Below are 17,999 nucleotides of genomic sequence, written 5' to 3' on the forward strand. Positions count from 1 at the left end.
AATTTGTGGACGGAAAAGAGATTTGAAATTGTTTTTCTTAGATGAGATAAATGATTGAAAACATAAAATGCAATGAAATAAAGGTCTAATTTTATGGGAAATATTTATTCATTAAAAATGTTTTTTTTTCAAAAATTAGTAAATATTGAAATATATATTTTTTAAAATATTATGCATAAACTTGCAAGTGCATGTGTAAGCATGATATAAAATAAAAATTCTTAAGAAGAAGAAGAAGCCGCTTTTGGTTTTTTGAAATATAAATTGAAATTATATTACTTGAAATGTGTTGCGCCTTTGTCAACGGTCAGCTATGTGCAAGCGTAGTGCCATGAGCCAGTTCGCTATGCAATGATGACATTAATCTGCTCGAGCTTGGCTGGATGTTCATAAATATATTGACGAGATAATTTTCAATAGCAAGAATATCTTCCGTCTGAAAGGAGCAAAATTAAACAAACTAAATAAACAATTATGAAATGTTTGTGCAAACTTTGAATTCATTTATTTCTATATTGCAGGTACGTCGATGTCAAAAAAATTTATGATTCATATTTTTATTATTTATTAAATTCTTGGCGTTAAAAAAGAGAAAAATTTCCATTATTTTATATTCAAATGTTGTACAGAATAACATGAAATTACAATTTCAATTTGTTGTTCAGTTTTGAACAATAAATGACGACAATGCCATCAAAACAAAAGCCATCACACAATATCAGCAATATTATTGTTGTAATTCTACTGACGGTGTTCGTTCCTATTGAAGCATATATTTATTTCTGTTTTGAAATTTATTTGCTATTGATGCTTTTAATCAACTTTTTAATGCTTTTGTATGTAAATAATTTTTGTTGGAACAAACTATTCTACAAATATTTTTTTGCTAAACCTATTTTATTTATACTAATTTTAATATATGTATATTTTTTTAACTAATATATATTCATCTGTATCCATATAATTTTTTAGCTTTATACAAAAATAAGATGATGATGCATTTAATTTGATTTTATATGGCAAATTTGTTCAATTGAATTGAGAAGAATAATCATTTCAAAATATCCAATCTAATCTAATTTAACTTTCATTTGTAATTAAATTCTTTTTTTTGAAGTTTACATAATATGAAAAATTTTTTCTGTTTTTACAAACAAAAATAGAGACAAATAAAATGCTGTTATTGTTCGCAAAATTATTATGTAAAACCAATCGAAAGAATAATTTAATAATGTTGAAAGTTAATAAATTTAAATAAATTTACATTTTTATCTCATAAAAATAACAGCTTAGCTTTCAGATAGCACAAAAGAAGTTTGAAAATTAAAATTAAAAAAGAAAAATTGGTATATAATTTATTTTAAATCAAAACATCTTAAATAAAGATTATTATTATTTGAAAACAATGAAAATTTGTCAACAATTTTAATAAAATACTCCCATTCGAAGCGTCCATCTATCGAATCATGTTTTACTTACTGAAAAAATATTTTTTACAATATTCCCTTTTAGAAATTTCAAACGCATCGTGTGGTAATAAATTAAAATATTTTCCTGATCATGAAAAATCAGCTAAGAAGTCAGAACAATTTTTTCTGACCACTAATAATAATATTATTACTATTATTATTATTATTATTAATGTTTGGTATAGTGTGAAATGAAAATTAGCTAGCAAATTCGATTAAAGTCTATAAAATGATTATTTTGGTCACAATTGAGCATTTCAATCAGACAAGCACAATGCAAGCAAACGGCAAACTCTGATCACGTCACGTTGGAAATCACTTTTCATCCAACTGTGAATTTCCTTTTTTTTCCCATTTCTTTCAATTTATACAATACAGTTTTTCTAATAAAATACGTTTCAAAAAGCTTTTTTAAAAGAAAAAATTCATACTTAAAATATATTAAAATTATTATATTGAAAAGAAAAATGCAAATTTCAATTTCATTTGTGACAATTTTCAAATGGAATTAAAGATGAAATTTATACAATGGAATGAATGAATAATGCAAATGCTTCAAACTGAAATCATCACATTTGAATATTTGTATATGCTGTTTCATTTATTTCACTTGCCTCGATTTCGATTTATTACAGTAATGGTTATTATTATATTATTATTGAAATGGAAACATTTTCAAGAACAAAAATTCCCAATCCACTTATAAAAAACAAACAAATATGTATAGATATACATTTCTATTATTCTAAATTAAATTTTTCACAGATGACAAAAAGCGTTCATTGAACTTGTCAACGCCAAATCGTTGTACGGAATTTCTAGCAGCTTCTTGCATTCGTCTTCGGACGTTTGGCGGCATTTGTAAAATTTTCACAATAGCATCCGAATATTCTTCGGCCGAAGATGCGGTAAAGCCGACTTTGTGGGTGTGAAAATTTTTCACAATATCCAATTTCGGACCGCCGGAATCGTTGGCAACGACAATAATCCCAGAAGCCATCATTTCGACAATGCCTAAATTGAGCAATTTCAACTTCAATCATCGATATTTATTTTCATTTTCAACAACGTGAAACAGTTCTGTGTAGATAACGCAATAAAATTAATTAATTATTACAAAATCAAATTTACCAATTCCAAAATGTTCATTCCACATCGTGTGAATTCCAACAGTAGCTCCAGCTAGCAGTTCAACAAGTTCATCGAAACTGACGTTCACGTGCCAAACAATTTGATCACTTGGAATTCCAATATCCCGAGCCAATTTTTGCAATGATCGCAGACGTTGCTGATCATCACTGTCTCGACAACCGCCAACAAGAGCCAGCTTGACATTTTTTTGATTCAAATTAGACGCAGCAAGCTTGTCCAAAAGTAGTCTGAAGCTTGCCAACGCCAACGGATAATCTTTCTCGGGTCGAAACTGTCCAATGGCAATTATGCCAATAGAATCTGCATCGTTGGCACGTTCAAATGGAATCTTCTCAAATATACCAACATCACACGGTGGATAGACAAGAAACGTATACTCTGGATTTCTCCAAAGTTCAAGAATGTGATTTCTTGTCCAAGTGGAGTTGACCATCACCACGTTTGTAGAACAGCCCGCAAATTTGTACAACAACGCGAACGCTTTGTAATAATAAAGCTTAGCCGCTGAAAAAAGAACACTATTGGAAATCCATTCGGCATGATTGTAAGCTGCCTTTTTCTCTTTCACAATTTCCAACATATCCGTACTGATAGTAGGATAATGTATATAGCAAGCGGTTTTGCATCCTCCAACATAGCGGAACATTGGAAGCAGAAATGCAAATCCTGTAGTGTCTATGAAAACCGATGGCTGAAAACGAAACAGTGCCTCAAGACCAACAATCAAGCTAAATAAATTTTGAGCTAACAAAGTGAACCGTGGATACAGAGTATCTTTGAGAAAGAAACAACTGGCCAAGCGGACAAATTTGACAGTCGATGCAGTGAAACTTAGTCCAAAACGTTTTTCAACATTTTTCAAAATATCCTCATCAGAGCATTCATAATCATCTGAATAAATGATAAATTCGACATTTTCGAATCTAAAAAAACAAAAAAATATTAATAAAGAAGAAAATAAAACTTTCTCAAATGTACTACAAGAAAAATTCATCATAAAAAAAATAAACAATTCAATCATCAATAAATAACTGAAATTTAATAATATAGAAATGTACCCTTTTATAGAGGAGAATATTAAAAATAAAAACAAGAAATAACTTTATAATAAATACATACTTTTCCAAAGCTTTAATTGCACACCAAAGAACCCGTTCACCGCCTCCTCCACTGTTGCAATAGGGATGAAAAAAAGCAATGAAACATTTCCCATTATTACAAGAACGACGGGACAAAAGACGAAATATCACAGCCAAAAGTAGTAAAAGTAACACAATGCTGATAGTCGTCCAACAAAGCATTAACATCACTACAACTTTAGAATAACATTTCTATAAAAGCATTCTTTTGTCAAAGTATATTACAAAAGTAAAAAACAACAATTCAAACACAACAACTACCCATTATGTCATACGCTGCTTTTTTTGAATTACTGCAAAAAATTTAAACCTGAAAATCACAAAAATATACTGCATGATAGTAGAAACTGATTTATGGATAAATTATATTTCCAGTATTACAAAAGAACAAATAATGTGTTTTCTTACATATTTCAGGTAATAAACAAGCCTTTTTTACGAAATAATTTTTGATTATATAATATGAATATTAACTTTAGAACCAAAACTTTCGAAAATACTGCAGAGCAGCAGCTGCAGAACAATCAATTGCTAAAATTTTGAAAGAAAAATTTCCAAAAGCACTGTCCATTAAGGTTCAAGATATTTCTGGTATGCTATTTAAATTCACTTTCAAAACTTAAATCAGAAATTAAATAAATGTCAAATATTCTGAACAAATCGGATTGTTTTTTTTCCTTTCTTAATATAAAGTTTTTTAAGCTACATACTTAAAAAATTTTGCTTACATTTAATCTCTGATGAGTCGATAATTTCAGGAGGTTGTGGGGCAATGTTTGAGGTGAAGGTGGTGTGCCGTACTTTTCAAAATAAGTCACTCGTTGAGCAGCACAAAGAAGTTAGTGAGGTAACCGTTTAATTTCAAGTTAGTTGCCCATTTAATTTCACATACTGTTTAGGCTTTGAAGAGTCAAATTCAGCTTATGCACGGTATTCGGATTATTACTGCATCATCATGAAAGCAGGCTTCAATAAACAGCCTAATTTAAAGAATCTATCATTGAAAAACTGCTATCATGCTCACATCATAATAAATAATCCAATTGTTATTTTGCGCTATGTATTAATAATTTATTATTCACAAAACATTTAGGAAAGGTTAATCAGTAAAACACTAAAACAGTTATAAAAATTTGATTACTATAAACTAATAATTTCCAACAGAATATATTAAATTATTATTGAATTGAAGAAATTAATTTATAAATTTACTGTTTATTCAAGTAATATAATAGCAATTATTCAAAACGCAAATGAAAAGATAAAGTGAAATTATATAGTATTTCTGTTTGCGACAATAAAATATTCAATTTCACACTTACAATGCAGCTTATAATACTTCTTTTCAAACAAAACCTTACGGTACTTGGCTAAATAGTGATATGGTGAAACCAGCTTTACAAAAGTGTTTATCTTCTACAAAATTTCGTGTTACAAAAATAATTAACAGGTACAGTTTTTGTGTGGCATTTGAATTTTGCCATTATTTAATTTAAATAAATTTACTGAACCTAATAATTATTATTTGAATTAGAATTTTATCCTTTTCAATAACAGTCACTATAAAATTTTATGTTGATGTTTTATGATAAGCACTAAAAAAGGTTAAACTGTTGCATTAGCGTGGCAGATCATTTCAAAATTGAAATTAACCACTTCGTATACTGATTTTAATGCCTGAAATGCAGTTTATAAAAATGCATGGATTATATTTACAATTTTTGCATAATGTCTTTTCTCTTGACAGAAAAAAAATATAATTTAAAGTTAGGTTCGGTTAAGTTTAAGCTGAATCTACAAAAACATTTATATATGTCAGCGATTTTGCGACAATTATTAGTTCCATATTAGTGCAAATGCTGCTGCTCATTTTGTAAAATCGTCTCATATTACTAATCTGCAATCATTTCCATCTTAGTTTTGTTCAGTTTCGTACAGTGGCTAAAGAAGACCGTACTAACGTTTTTTTCCGTGGAAAAGATTGATGAAATTATCTGCAGCGACGTCCTTGATGCTTCAGCTGGGATTTTGTTGCTTCACAAGTTTGGCAATATGCCCACTACATTTTCTCATCTTCTCACAGATGAGGCGAGTAAAACCGTCGATGAACCCTTTCAATTGGAAGCTTTTCACTATATTAGCCAAACAACAGATTCCATGCACTGCTTGCAGCTAATTTTCGCGTACATATCTCAGGAAGAACGATTTATATAGTTCCACCAATGTATTTTTATAGGGATGTCGTTTTTCAGGACAGTTTTTGCTGACCTTTTTTATTAATTTTTCTGATTATGACGTTTGACGGCATTTTATCGGTTGATTCGTTGAAAATGTTCTTCGTACGGATCACATGCAAATGCTGTCTTTTATTTCTTATTGTTCTCTTTGTTTGGGGAATTCATTCGTTAATAATTCCTAATTGTGAATGGCTTCAACATTTGATTTTGGAATATTTGAGATAAGTTTGAAAAAAAATAGGATTTTATTTATAATTTCTACAACTTCAAATTTCTGCAACTTTTTAAATGCTCTAAAAATTTCGTAGATGCCAACAAAAAAGCATTCATTTCTGATCCTACCATACGTAAACCACTTGAAACCAATAAAAATGTCGAACCAGTGTAAAGAAAATGGACCCGATATCGAACAAACCCAGAAACAACTTTTGAACTGAAAACAAAGATGACGACTATAAATGAAGATTTTCCATTATTAATTCATTACAAACGAATGGCAGGTAAAAAACATATTCCACAAAGCTAACAAAACTAGTAGAATAAAAAATTCTTTAGAAAATTATAATATAAAGGGGAAAAAAACAAATTCAACTTTCAGTACAATTGTTCAATATAGCCTGTTTGACTGACTTTGCACAATCGCCTGACTTTGGCACTATGTAACGTTCAACAATGTATGGACCATTTTGGGAGGCATCGTTTTCACAGAAAAACGTGAAAGTTAACAATTCCGGAAACATCCGGCCGCTAGTAATTTTATGTATCGAATCCAACGGATGCTTGGCCATGATATAAGCTTCGCCTTTTTTGCACACAGAGACGCGCAAAACAAGCAAAGCATCTTCTTTCACAACCAAATATCTGAAAAAGAAACGAACAATTTCAAACATTTTCACCATGTTTAAAATTTTTTTTTTCAAATGACACACGTTTCAAAATGCTTTCCATCTTTCTCCACCTGCTGACATTCAAAGTAATTCAGCACGTCAGAATTGTTCAAAACTTCTTCCAGTACAACAATCTCTTTCTCGGATACACGTTCCCCAAACTCATCGTCACTTTCCTCTTCTAAAATACACAACAGACAACAATTTGACAAAAAAAATAATTCTAAACAAATAAAAACCTGAGGAATCGCCTTCAACGATGCTAAAAACCGATGTTTTCCCACGATAAGGTTGCCCGTAACGGTCTGAAGCTTTCACGTGCCTTTAAATTTAAGCAAAACTACATTTATTATCATACATATTTAAAATTTTTTCTTCATATAAAAACTACTTTTCTACTTTCAATTGCCAACATATAAAAACGTATGTTCACAAAATAACACTGTATATTCATTTAAAACTTGATATATAAAATATGCTTATTTAAAACGGTCAAACCTTTCGAAATTAGAGTAGTACGAATTAGTAAAATTAAAAAAAAATATTTCATAACATAATCTATATAAGTTATAAATTTTCACTGCAAAAAGTAAAAAGTACCAATAACAAATAACATACGCATTTCGCTTTTCATTTTCGTTTGCAGATTTTTTCAAAGCATTTTTCAAACGTTTCAACACGGACGCAGACTGGAATAAAATACAAAATAAACTGTACAATTGACAAAGACAAAAAACTGATCATGCTTTTTTCATCTTGTTTATCACGTAAGATGAAGCGGCATTTTCAAAATTATCCAGCTTCGAAACAACGCTCATTTCTTCAATATATGCAGACGGTATTGAAGAAGCAGCAGCAGCAGCAGTAGTAGTAGTAGTAGCAGCAGAATTGTTCTTCTTGCAAATAAAACACTGCTTACTATCATGTGACTCTAAGTATGAAACCAGATGATCTTTTAAAAGATGATGTAATACTAAAAAAAAATAATGAATAAATAATTTAACGATATACAAGTATTGAAAAAGTTGAAAATATTAAGAAAATAAAACCTAAAGTAAACCAATGAACACCAGCAAACAGTAATAATTAATATAACAGTCGTTCAATTTAAAATGACTTCATTTTAAAAACTACACCAAAAACATTTCTATTCATGTTCATAAATGAATAAACAAGAAAAAAAAACAAAATAAACTATGAAAATCATGGCTGAATAAAATTTGCATACCTTGATAACCACCGGAAGCCATGCAAATGTATCGCTTTCCACGTTTTAAAAAATAAGAAATACACATGTAACATATACTATCATCCTCTTCGAGTCCGCTGCTAAAGAAACACCAATGTGCATCAGGAAATACTGATTCAATTTTGCGTTCCATATCTGCAGCCAAATCCTCAAACTGTGACGGATCAGTCAACAGCTAAATACAAACAACTCGTTCAATAACATTATTATTTATAAATAAATTCAACATTAAACCAAACTGTACAGAAATACAAAGTTACGTTTAACATTATTATCTTTTTACATTATAATAGATTTATGAAACAAATTAAATTAATTTAAATTATACCTGAGAAGTATCAAGATGATATGCCCCGCTAATATGTCCACTGGAAAACTGATTTGACGGTCGTGTATCAATTACTGCCAATTGAATACCTTGATTCTAAAATATGCAAATATTTTAGAAAGCACCCTATTCCACACTATCAAGTGAACTTACAAAGACAGAACAGAGCAAAAATTTATTCATTTTTATTTATATCAAATTTCACTCAAACTCACATTCAAATCAAAATCAATAATAAATTTGCCAACAAAATAACATTATATACTTGAAATAAATATAAAAAATCGCCCTCTGCCTAATGTTAATATTGTTTTAATTAACTGTCATACTATTTACTGATTATTCAATCAATCTTTGCATCATTTTTAAACAATTATGTACACATCATTCATCTCACTCGATATCCCACTACTAACGGCAATAATTCTTGAGCTGAAATAGGAAGGCAAAGGGTAGGCAAAAATGCAGGCTGTATAACTTCAGTGAAATTGCTTCCAAACAAAGGACCATGAAAATCCTAGAACAGAAAAGTTTTTAATATTAAAAAAATGTTTTTCACACTTTAAATTCACCCTCCTAAAAGACTGTGGTGTGCGATTACAATAATACTGCATAATTTGATAAAAGTCTTCAATATCATCAACTTGCAACTGATATGGAAGCGCAGCAATAGATTCTAAACATTTTAATAAGAAATGCTTCTCAACTGTTACATATAAATCATAAAAACAAACTTACCCGCAATGTAAGATTTAGATTTCCCTTTCATTAAAAGTATCTGATTTCTACAACGGAATTTCATATGATTAAAAGTATACAATTACATTAAACAGTTATAAAAATTACTTAGAATTGATTAAAATAATTAAAGCCATAAAAAACACTTGAAATGGATCAGCTTGCTGTAAATATACATCCAATATTTTCAACGCAACGTTCAATTTACAAGAAGATGTAAAAAGAGAATTGAACTTAAACAAAAATTTTCATAGATAAAAACAAAATACAAAAGTAAAAAAGATAAATATATTAAACCCATTTCTTGCTATAATCTTCTGGTGAAATTTTTACCGAGTCCAAAAATGCACTGAGCTCTGGTTCATGATAAAGCAATAACAAACGAAAAAGATCAAAAACTTTACCATTAGTTGAACAATCCCTAAAACTTTCAAAATTTTTAAACCAGCAATTCAATCACATTAAATAAATTATACTTTGGAATATATTTAGTTGTAACTGTAAAAAATACACGATACAATTCAGATTTAGATAAACGCAAAGTCGTCAACAGCTGCAAAATGTCTGTCCACCCATTGTCGTTGGTAAAACAAACATTTTGATTTTTGCAATACAACGTAATTACGCTTTCCAGATTGCTGACAAGAGCAAGTCTGTCACTTTCTGAATTTCCAAACATTTCTATAACAAAATAAATCTCAAATAAAAAAATCCCCAGAAAACATTCATACCTGAAATCTTTATACATGCTGAACGAATTTCATGCTGTTCAAGTAAATTGAACAGTTCTTCATGACCAATAAATGGATCTGGTTTATGCGAAACTCCTAATAAAATCTTAAACAAGAATTAAGTTTATGTTTACAGCAATCCACTCTGGTGATGCGTTTAATACAAATAATTAATGACACCACATGAACATATACATTATTAAAGAAATTACATAAAATACACTAATTTACAAATATAGTGTCAAAAATCTAATTATCTTAGTACAAGATAAGGACCTGTTTTCCGTAATTTACATAAAAGACAAATAATGCATTCCATTCATTTTATTATTTCTTCAAAACAATAGAGCATATTTTAAACTAACAAACAAAACCGATGATGACAGCAAAACAGTCAAAATTAATGGCTGTAATAAAACTTCGTATGATTGTAAAAGAATAACGCATAAATTAAACAGATTTAGATAACTATGACAAATGAATATTATCTGTCAATTTTAATCTTCTACAAGTACGTTTTAACCATGTGTAATGTGTAAGATCACACTGGCACTGAAACTTTCCCATTATGTTATTAATAGTTACCATAATATAATAAACAACGTAGCATACAATAAAACATGATCAAAAGATTAATTTGTAATTATCTGTGAAACAATAATCACCTGCCATGCAGAGCTTCTTAGCTTATCAGATAATGGTCTGTTTTCTGCTAATAAACGCACTGTGTTAAAATCACAGTCAGCGGCAACGGCCAACTCCAAATCTTTTACCCTAATATTTCAGAATAAGCCTTAAAAAAATACATTTTGCTACGCAAAATTACCATTCAGAATCAGAATCCGAGCACTCTTCACTTTTCACACTCATTTCAATTGAATACAAATTCTGAAAATAAATTAACACAATTATAAGTTCATATTTATTCATATCAAAATTTATTTCAAAAGTTTAAAAAGTAAAAATAATAATATCCATAACAATGGAAAAAAATTAATAAAACATTTTAATATCAATATACAACAACTAACGTATTTATCCAAAAAAGGAATAAAATACAGAGCATACTGTATTAAAAAACAAAATGTGACAATCACGTTAGATACTACAGTAAACAGAATGCAGTACCTTGATACAAAATTTACAGTAATAAATTAGACAGCGTATTTAGCTTTTAATTTAGAAATGTTAAGACATTTAAAATAAAAACATGTATTATACAATTAATTACTTTTTTAAGAGTGTGCTACATCTGTTTTACACCTAGTAATTCAAAATAAGTTGGTTACACATGTCTGCATATCAAAGTTTACTGTAACCCTTGTTTTATTTCTAAAACTTAATTTTACCTTTGAAGTTTTTAGTGTGGCTTTTTACTGATTGCGTCTTATCAACAATTAAAATTAACGATGCCTAAGATTAGGAAGAACAGGAAAGAGTTGGCAAATTTGAAACCACTGAAAACGGAAAGTTCTATTTCATCAAATAGAGCTGTTATTGGAAAATGTCCTTATCCAGGATGTCCAGGAAAAGGTATGATATCAGAGTGATGTCACTTTAATATATTATTGTAAAGTGTTATGTAATTAATTCTCATGTATAAATTTTATTATGTTTACAGGACATTTATCGGGCAAATTTGACACTCACTCGTTTATTGAAGCGTGTCCCCTAAAACAAAATTTTACTCCAGAAACATGTGTGGTGAGAATATTTCGTAAGGTATGTTTTGAAAGCAGTAATGACTAAATGTTTAAGCTGTTCGCAAAATACCGAGATCTGCTGAAAAGTTCTATCAGTAAAAACGAAGATGTAAGTTGGACAAAGTTATTAAGTTGACTACATTCCGTTGTATGTTAAAATTGTATTTATCGTTTTTTTAATAATTTAAATTATTATTAAATTATTATTCATTATTCATATATTCGAATTCAAGAAAATAATATCGGTTTAAATCAGTGGCTCTCATCCATGCATCCTTTTCATCGTTTGTCATAACGTCATTCCTCCCTTTCCAGACTGTTTGGCTCCAAATAATACCAATATAATATTGAAAATATATTTATTATTATATAGATACATGTAAATTTACTTCAGTTATTTTTATAGTGAAGTTTTCCATTTTAATATATAAAAACGTTCGGTAGAATGCTAGGGTACTGTAATTCAGTCCATTCTGAGTTTACAAATCTGAAGACGGAATTTCCTCTGCAGGGGAATTCTCCCCCCTCCCTCGGTTGAGAGCTCCTGGTTTAAATGGATTTTAATTTTTCATTTTCAAGTATTAGGTGTCAAATTTGGCTATTTTCAGAAAGAGAATAGAAGAAAAAGTAGAATTGAAGCTGATTTACGTAGTTTAAAACAAATTTTGCGAGACCAAAAGGATGTTTTATATTTGGAGTCATTGGCCGATACAGCCGAATTTTTGGAACACGAACCTGATTTCAGGCAACCTTATTCGCATAAGGTTGAAAAAATTCAGCTTTACGATGTTGAATTTACACTCCCAAAAAATGCTGTGTGCATTTATCCAAACTGTGAAGTGTCTCGCGTTTACGTTTGTGAACGCTGTTTTCAATATTTTTTTGATAAATATGCCATGCAAGATCATTGTGTAAGTATTGTTTTTATAACTGTGTGATTAAAATTATTATACGTATTTGTAATTAGAGCAGTGAGAAAACTTTCAAATAGTGATATCTTTGATAAGATTTGTTTCACACAAATAAATTGAAAATAGAAGTGATCTTCACGTATAAAATCATACGAAATATGATTATGGCGGAGCTTTGTGTATTTTCTTTTATTTCTATATTTGTTTCATTGTTTTTTATACTTTTTTGTTTAGCTTAATGTGTTTCCGTACGAGTGTCCACCGGGAAAGTTAATATACAAGGATGATTCTTTGTTGGTATACGAAGTCGACGGTCTTAAGGAGAATGTAAGTTATATTAATTTTTTGCATTCTTTTTTGTAATAATAGCTTTGATTTTTAGGTTTATAGTATGAATTTAACAATGTTTGCGAAAATGTTTATCCCTGATAAGCAGCATCGAAGTGATGTTGGCATTTTTAAGTTTTACATATTGATTAAAAATGATGCCATTGGATGGCACACTGTTGGGTATTTTTCAAAAGTATGTTTTTTTAAATATTTTACATTAATTTCTTCAAATGAAATATCTATTCAGGCAAAAGATTTTGATTCAAAATACAGTTTGTCATGCATCATGGTAATGCCCACCTATGGGAAGCAGGGCTATGGGGGATTTTTGATAGATTTAAGTATGCATTATTTGTTCGCTGAAAAAATATTTTCTTATATACTGAAATATTTGAATTAGGTTATATTTTGTGTAAAAAGGAAAATAAAATTGGAACTCCAGAAAGACCATTTTCCATTGATGGATTGATGGCTTATCGGCGTTATTGGTTACGAATCATTGTTGATTATATGCTTCAGAAGGGAACTAAAAGACAATTTGATATCGTTGGTAAATCTGGATTCTTGTTTGTTTTTTAATTAATTTTTTTTCGAATTTCAGAACTTTCGAAATCTACAGCAGTTCGAGAAATTGATATAGTGGCTACGCTGTTTGCTTATGATATGGTTTTGAAAGAGTTTGACGAGTACTGGGTAGTTATGTCTGAGGTATGCAATGACTAATTTGATTTGTTCATATATGTATAATATTATTTCTAATGTAATGCATTTAAATGCTTTTTCTTTTGAATTTTTTTCAAAATAATGTAATAATGAATAACCTTTTTTTTTTGAAAACATGAATTCCCAATCCGCAAGCATTAATATTAATTCATAATTGTAGACTTTTCGCAAAGCTTATAGCAAGCTGTATTTTGGTGAAAGACCATGCCGAGTGAACAATGCTTGTTTTGTTTGACCGTTTATTGATTATTTTTTATTTTATTCTTCTTCTTGTTTTTGTTATTGTTATTATATTTTTATTTCTTGTCAGTTTGATATAGTTATTAGAAGTTTTCAGGTGAAATTTTTTTTACAATATCACTGATGTTATTTGTGAATGCAATGTTATATTTTTCTTTAAAACATGCAAATAGGAATTTGCAATGTTTTAGTTTATTATTTGAAGTGTTTGTCTTGTTATTGAAATTGTTAAGTTTGAATAAAAGGAATGAAAATAGAACAAATGATATGTAATTTTTGGTTCCGTTTTTTTTACATTTTTTAAAATTAATTCATTAAACATTTAGTTTGTAAGATTCCGTTTCGCTAAAATTTTAAACATATGACAATATTTTAAAATGTGCAAAGTGTATGTATGCTTTGAAATTTAATCTTCCTATAAATATTATTTCCGATTGTTTAAAGTAGAACTTTTGTTTTAAATTAATTTTTACTGATAGTTCCATTCAATTTAATTTTCAATTTGCCACGCCCCATTTTTCACTTTTGCAGCAGTTAATTGAAAAAGCATGTCGTCTGATAGCAGTGATTGCGAAATTGACGATGTTCTTGACGGTTGGATAGTAGAAAAATTTTTGGGAAGAGGTGCGTTTGGATGTGTTTATCAAGTTGTACACGAAAAAACTAAGCAGAAGGAAGCGATGAAGATTGAAAAACGACTATTTGGCTATGATAAGCTGTTTTTTGAAATTGAAGTGATGAAAAAACTAGAAACATTTGGCGCGAAACGTTGTTGCAAATGCATTGCATATGGGGAAAATAGACACTTTAGATATGTTGTGATGACACTGATGGGAATGTCAGTTTCTGAAGTATTGAAGTCTTGTGAAAATTCACTTAGCATATATGAAGCGATGTATATCGGTATGGAATCGTTGTATGCTATAGAAGAATTGCATAACGTTGGTTTCTTGCATCAAGATATTAAACCACAAAATTTTGTCTTTGGTCTGCATTCAAATTCACACATTCTGCATATTATTGATTTTGGAAGTGCAGCGTCATTTCTACTTGAAGATGGAAGTCATCGACCTAAAGATGATAAAAAAGGCTTCACTGGTAGTTACCTTTACGCTTCAGCATATGCAATGAGTCATTCAACTCTTTCTCGTAATGATGACATCTGGTCATGGTTTTTTATGCTAATAAAGCTTACTGTTGGCAAGCTACCCTGGACGAAACTTCGAGGAAATTCCTATACACACACATTGCTTTTGAATCAGCAAACAAAGTATCATTATATGGCCAATCCCGTTGAATTTCTTACTGATTGTCCTATATGTTATTTCAAAATAATGGAAACTGTTGCAGGAGAAAGTTTTTTTGCTGTTCCTGAATATAATGCAATTCAGTCCATTTTAAAAGAAGCAATGAATGCTTGGACTGGAGAAAAGTTATTAAGATGGTTAACCTAACATTTAGAACTGTAATAGTTTGTAATAATTAATAATAATATATTGAAATTCTCAATTTTTAAAGAAAACCAAACAAAAATAATTTCAAGTCCATGTATATAGTATTACTTGTTAATTTTTATCTAAACCAAAATGATACTTTTACAAAATTTCATTAAATATTTCATAATGGCTGCAATATTAAAAGGCTTCGTTGGTCAAAGTGTTTCCATTACAATTTTCCAAACATTAAGTGTATTTTTGATATGAAATTTTTATTAAAGTAATTTAATCTGATTTTACGAAGTTTTTGTCACTAATAAGAATATTTACTCTAATTATACTCTAATTTGATTTTGAGCAGCAGCTTATGTTGCAGGCTATAGTATTTTAAAATGTTAATAAATAGTTTTAATTTGACATTATCTGAGTTGATAACAAAAGTACAGGCTGATTGTGATAAACGAAGTCATGCATTTACTGGGTATTATTCTGACCCAATTTTAATGTATATACTGAGAAAACAAGCATGTAAACGCTAAAAATTTATCCAGTAAACTGATATACAAACAAGGAAAAGTAAACACTCTTTAAACTGAACCAAGACGTAATGATTTTTCGATTTAAGGTAGGGTCATTGTATTAATTATTATATATTAAAAATTCACATGCAAGCACATTACAAGAAATGGTGAAATTCACAAAGATGCACCTTTTACTGTAGAAAACAGAAAACCAGCAACATTAAAAGTTGCGTTGATAATATGGAAAATGTATCTTTTTGTTACATTTTAATACTGATATCAAAAAAAATATTATGAAAATTGATTTATACATTTATACAAAGAACTGTTTCAACAGATAAAACTGTTTCTATAAAATTTGCAACATATTTTCTTCTTGCAACAGCGCTTTTCATCAGTTTGTTTGTTGAAGTTTTATTTTTATACCCGTCAATAGTATTACTGTTTCTTTTTCTTATAATGTCATTTTTCTTCTTCAGTTATAACATTTTTATTTATGAAGAATGGATTAAAAAAAACAGTTGGCAGTTATCGGATTTAAAGTAAAATTTTTTTATGGAAAGCAAAAACCATTTTCCCCATTGCTAGATAAAAAAGAATATTCAGCTGCTAACATTGGCCATTCCCAACGGAGCTTTAACGACAACTTTGGGCAAATTGACAGTTGTCTATTCAGATCTCTCTCTCTCTCTCTCTATTAAAGTCACCATTAGCTTAACAATTGCTCATAATAAAGTAATGCAACCGTTAGCTTGTCACCCTTTTGAACTATTATTCAATGACAAAACAGTTTAAAACATTTAGATCAAAACCAACGCGTGCGGTTTATCAGCTTTATTGCTTTTTGCCAGATACAAGTTTCTTTAAGTTTCATCAAAATTTATGTACATACAGTATATACAGTACAATTCCATCGCCGAAATTACTGATCAAAACTGAATAACTAATAAAATAGCAGAAGCCAATCGCCAATTACCGATCAAACTCTGTACAGCCTATCAGCGATCAGCCAATCACAAAAATGAGGTCGAATTTTAGCTGGCAGAATCGGAGTAAACCGTTCTCAGACTGCTCGATATTTTATCAGTTGATGATGATGCATTACTATTATACTGATTAATTGTCAATGTTGATAACAAAGGCTGATTTACTATTTTGTTGCATTACGGCTAATTTTTCACATTACATTCTATATGACTTCATTGTAATACAATAACGTATACAATAATAAAAAAATTATTTCTAACAATGCATATTAAAGAAATTAAAAATGTAAAACAAATCAAATATAAAAAGTGGATTATGTTGATAATTGCTCTAATAAATGCTAAAACTTTATAAAATAGTAATATTAATAAAAATTCCAATTATTTATACATACACTTTATGTTCTGAAAATTACAATGGAAATATTTTGACCAATAAAACGTAAAATATTGCAGCCATTTACAATTAACAGTTAGTAGCTAATGAAATATTAGAAATTATGAGCTATTCGAATTTCGTTTAGACGCCAATGAAGAGCAATTGCAAAAAATCGAATCATACTAAAAAAACTTTTTACAAATGAATAAATAAAGCCAGTAAAATCCTAACCAATAAAAGAACGCTGTGATTGAAGGGAATTGTCCACTCATTGCAGTAAGTCCTCAAATATTCATAACAAACTATTGGAAATAGACTAAGCAGTGACTGCAATGTTTTAAATGAGAAAACAGGACAATATTCAGTTGCATATTAAATTCTGCAGTTCAACAATTATTTATTTATATGAAAGGAAATAGTAGCAATTATGAAAATGAGTGGTCGAAAAAGATTTATTATGTGATTATCAAAAGTTATAATTGAGTAATAGAAAACTGTATTTGATATTGGCTGAAAATGTGGCTAAGTGATCCAGAGGAAGATGTCAGGGTGCTTTGTACGCGTAGCAACATTCGACTGCGGAAAACCAGCACAGTTTGGTGCACAAGTAATTCATTGCTATCAACAACTTTGGTCAGCAAGTTCATTGCCGATGAGCTGGTACTATCAGTCTATTGCTTGTGTACGAGCAAAGATATTAGATAAAGACACATAGAGTTGTAATTTTTATGTTTTAATTAACAAAGCGGAAGTTCTCCATTCTCTGATTTCTGAGCAAAGTGTAATGGAGACGTTCGTCCAACAACGTAATGAGGAAATGCTACTGCCAATGAATGACTT

General features: G+C 29.4%; 3 protein-coding genes across 3 annotated transcripts; 1 reads left to right on the forward strand and 2 right to left on the reverse strand.

Moving 5' to 3' along the window:
* Window positions 1-307: 307 nt before the first annotated feature.
* Tsp_02402 (alpha-1,2-mannosyltransferase alg-11) lies at window positions 308-5,244 on the reverse strand. Its single transcript, XM_003378177.1, has 7 exons — window positions 5,209-5,244; window positions 5,117-5,176; window positions 4,235-4,291; window positions 3,741-3,952; window positions 2,601-3,544; window positions 2,233-2,483; window positions 308-436 (listed from the first exon to the last, which is right to left on the reverse strand). Exons 1-7 carry the CDS (start codon window positions 5,242-5,244, stop codon window positions 308-310), a joined length of 1,689 nt encoding a protein of 562 aa, XP_003378225.1.
* Window positions 5,245-6,281: 1,037 nt separating this feature from the next.
* Tsp_02401 (TBC1 domain family member 23) lies at window positions 6,282-12,052 on the reverse strand. Its single transcript, XM_003378178.1, has 22 exons — window positions 12,023-12,052; window positions 11,581-11,601; window positions 10,962-10,997; window positions 10,757-10,818; window positions 10,596-10,704; window positions 10,446-10,482; window positions 9,931-10,026; window positions 9,676-9,880; window positions 9,497-9,620; window positions 9,344-9,432; window positions 9,200-9,246; window positions 9,034-9,137; window positions 8,859-8,978; window positions 8,462-8,557; window positions 8,113-8,308; window positions 7,652-7,857; window positions 7,503-7,573; window positions 7,124-7,206; window positions 6,927-7,065; window positions 6,590-6,858; window positions 6,340-6,449; window positions 6,282-6,290 (listed from the first exon to the last, which is right to left on the reverse strand). The coding sequence occupies exons 1-22, from the start codon at window positions 12,050-12,052 to the stop codon at window positions 6,282-6,284; spliced, it is 2,259 nt and encodes a 752-aa protein (XP_003378226.1).
* Window positions 12,053-14,385: 2,333 nt separating this feature from the next.
* Tsp_02400 (putative Tau-tubulin kinase 1) lies at window positions 14,386-15,291 on the forward strand. The gene has a single exon (XM_003378179.1). It carries the CDS (start codon window positions 14,386-14,388, stop codon window positions 15,289-15,291), a length of 906 nt encoding a protein of 301 aa, XP_003378227.1.
* The last annotated feature ends 2,708 nt before the right edge of the window (window positions 15,292-17,999 follow it).

Source organism: Trichinella spiralis, assembly GCF_000181795.1.
Source record: "Trichinella spiralis strain ISS 195 chromosome Unknown Scfld4, whole genome shotgun sequence".
Lineage (NCBI taxonomy): Eukaryota > Metazoa > Nematoda > Enoplea > Trichinellida > Trichinellidae > Trichinella > Trichinella spiralis.

Excerpts from the sequence above, each read along its gene's own strand:
- Tsp_02402 (XM_003378177.1), bottom strand. The coding sequence starts at position 5,244 with ATGGCAAAATTCAAATGCCACACAAAAACTGTACCT. Across the intron at positions 4,292-5,116 it reads ATTTAGCCAAGTACCGTAAG|CAATTGATTGTTCTGCAGCT; the intron begins GTTTTGTTTGAA and ends TCAAAATTTTAG. Across the intron at positions 2,484-2,600 it reads GAATGAACATTTTGGAATTG|GCATTGTCGAAATGATGGCT; the intron begins GTAAATTTGATT and ends TGCTCAATTTAG.
- Tsp_02400 (XM_003378179.1), top strand. The coding sequence starts at position 14,386 with ATGTCGTCTGATAGCAGTGATTGCGAAATTGACGATGTTCTTGACGGT.
- Tsp_02401 (XM_003378178.1), bottom strand. The coding sequence starts at position 12,052 with ATGGAAAACTTCACTATAAAAATAACTGAA. Across the intron at positions 9,433-9,496 it reads AAGATTATAGCAAGAAATGG|TTCAATTCTCTTTTTACATC; the intron begins GTTTAATATATT and ends TTTTTGTTTAAG. Across the intron at positions 7,207-7,502 it reads GAAAATGAAAAGCGAAATGC|GCACGTGAAAGCTTCAGACC; the intron begins GTATGTTATTTG and ends TTAAATTTAAAG.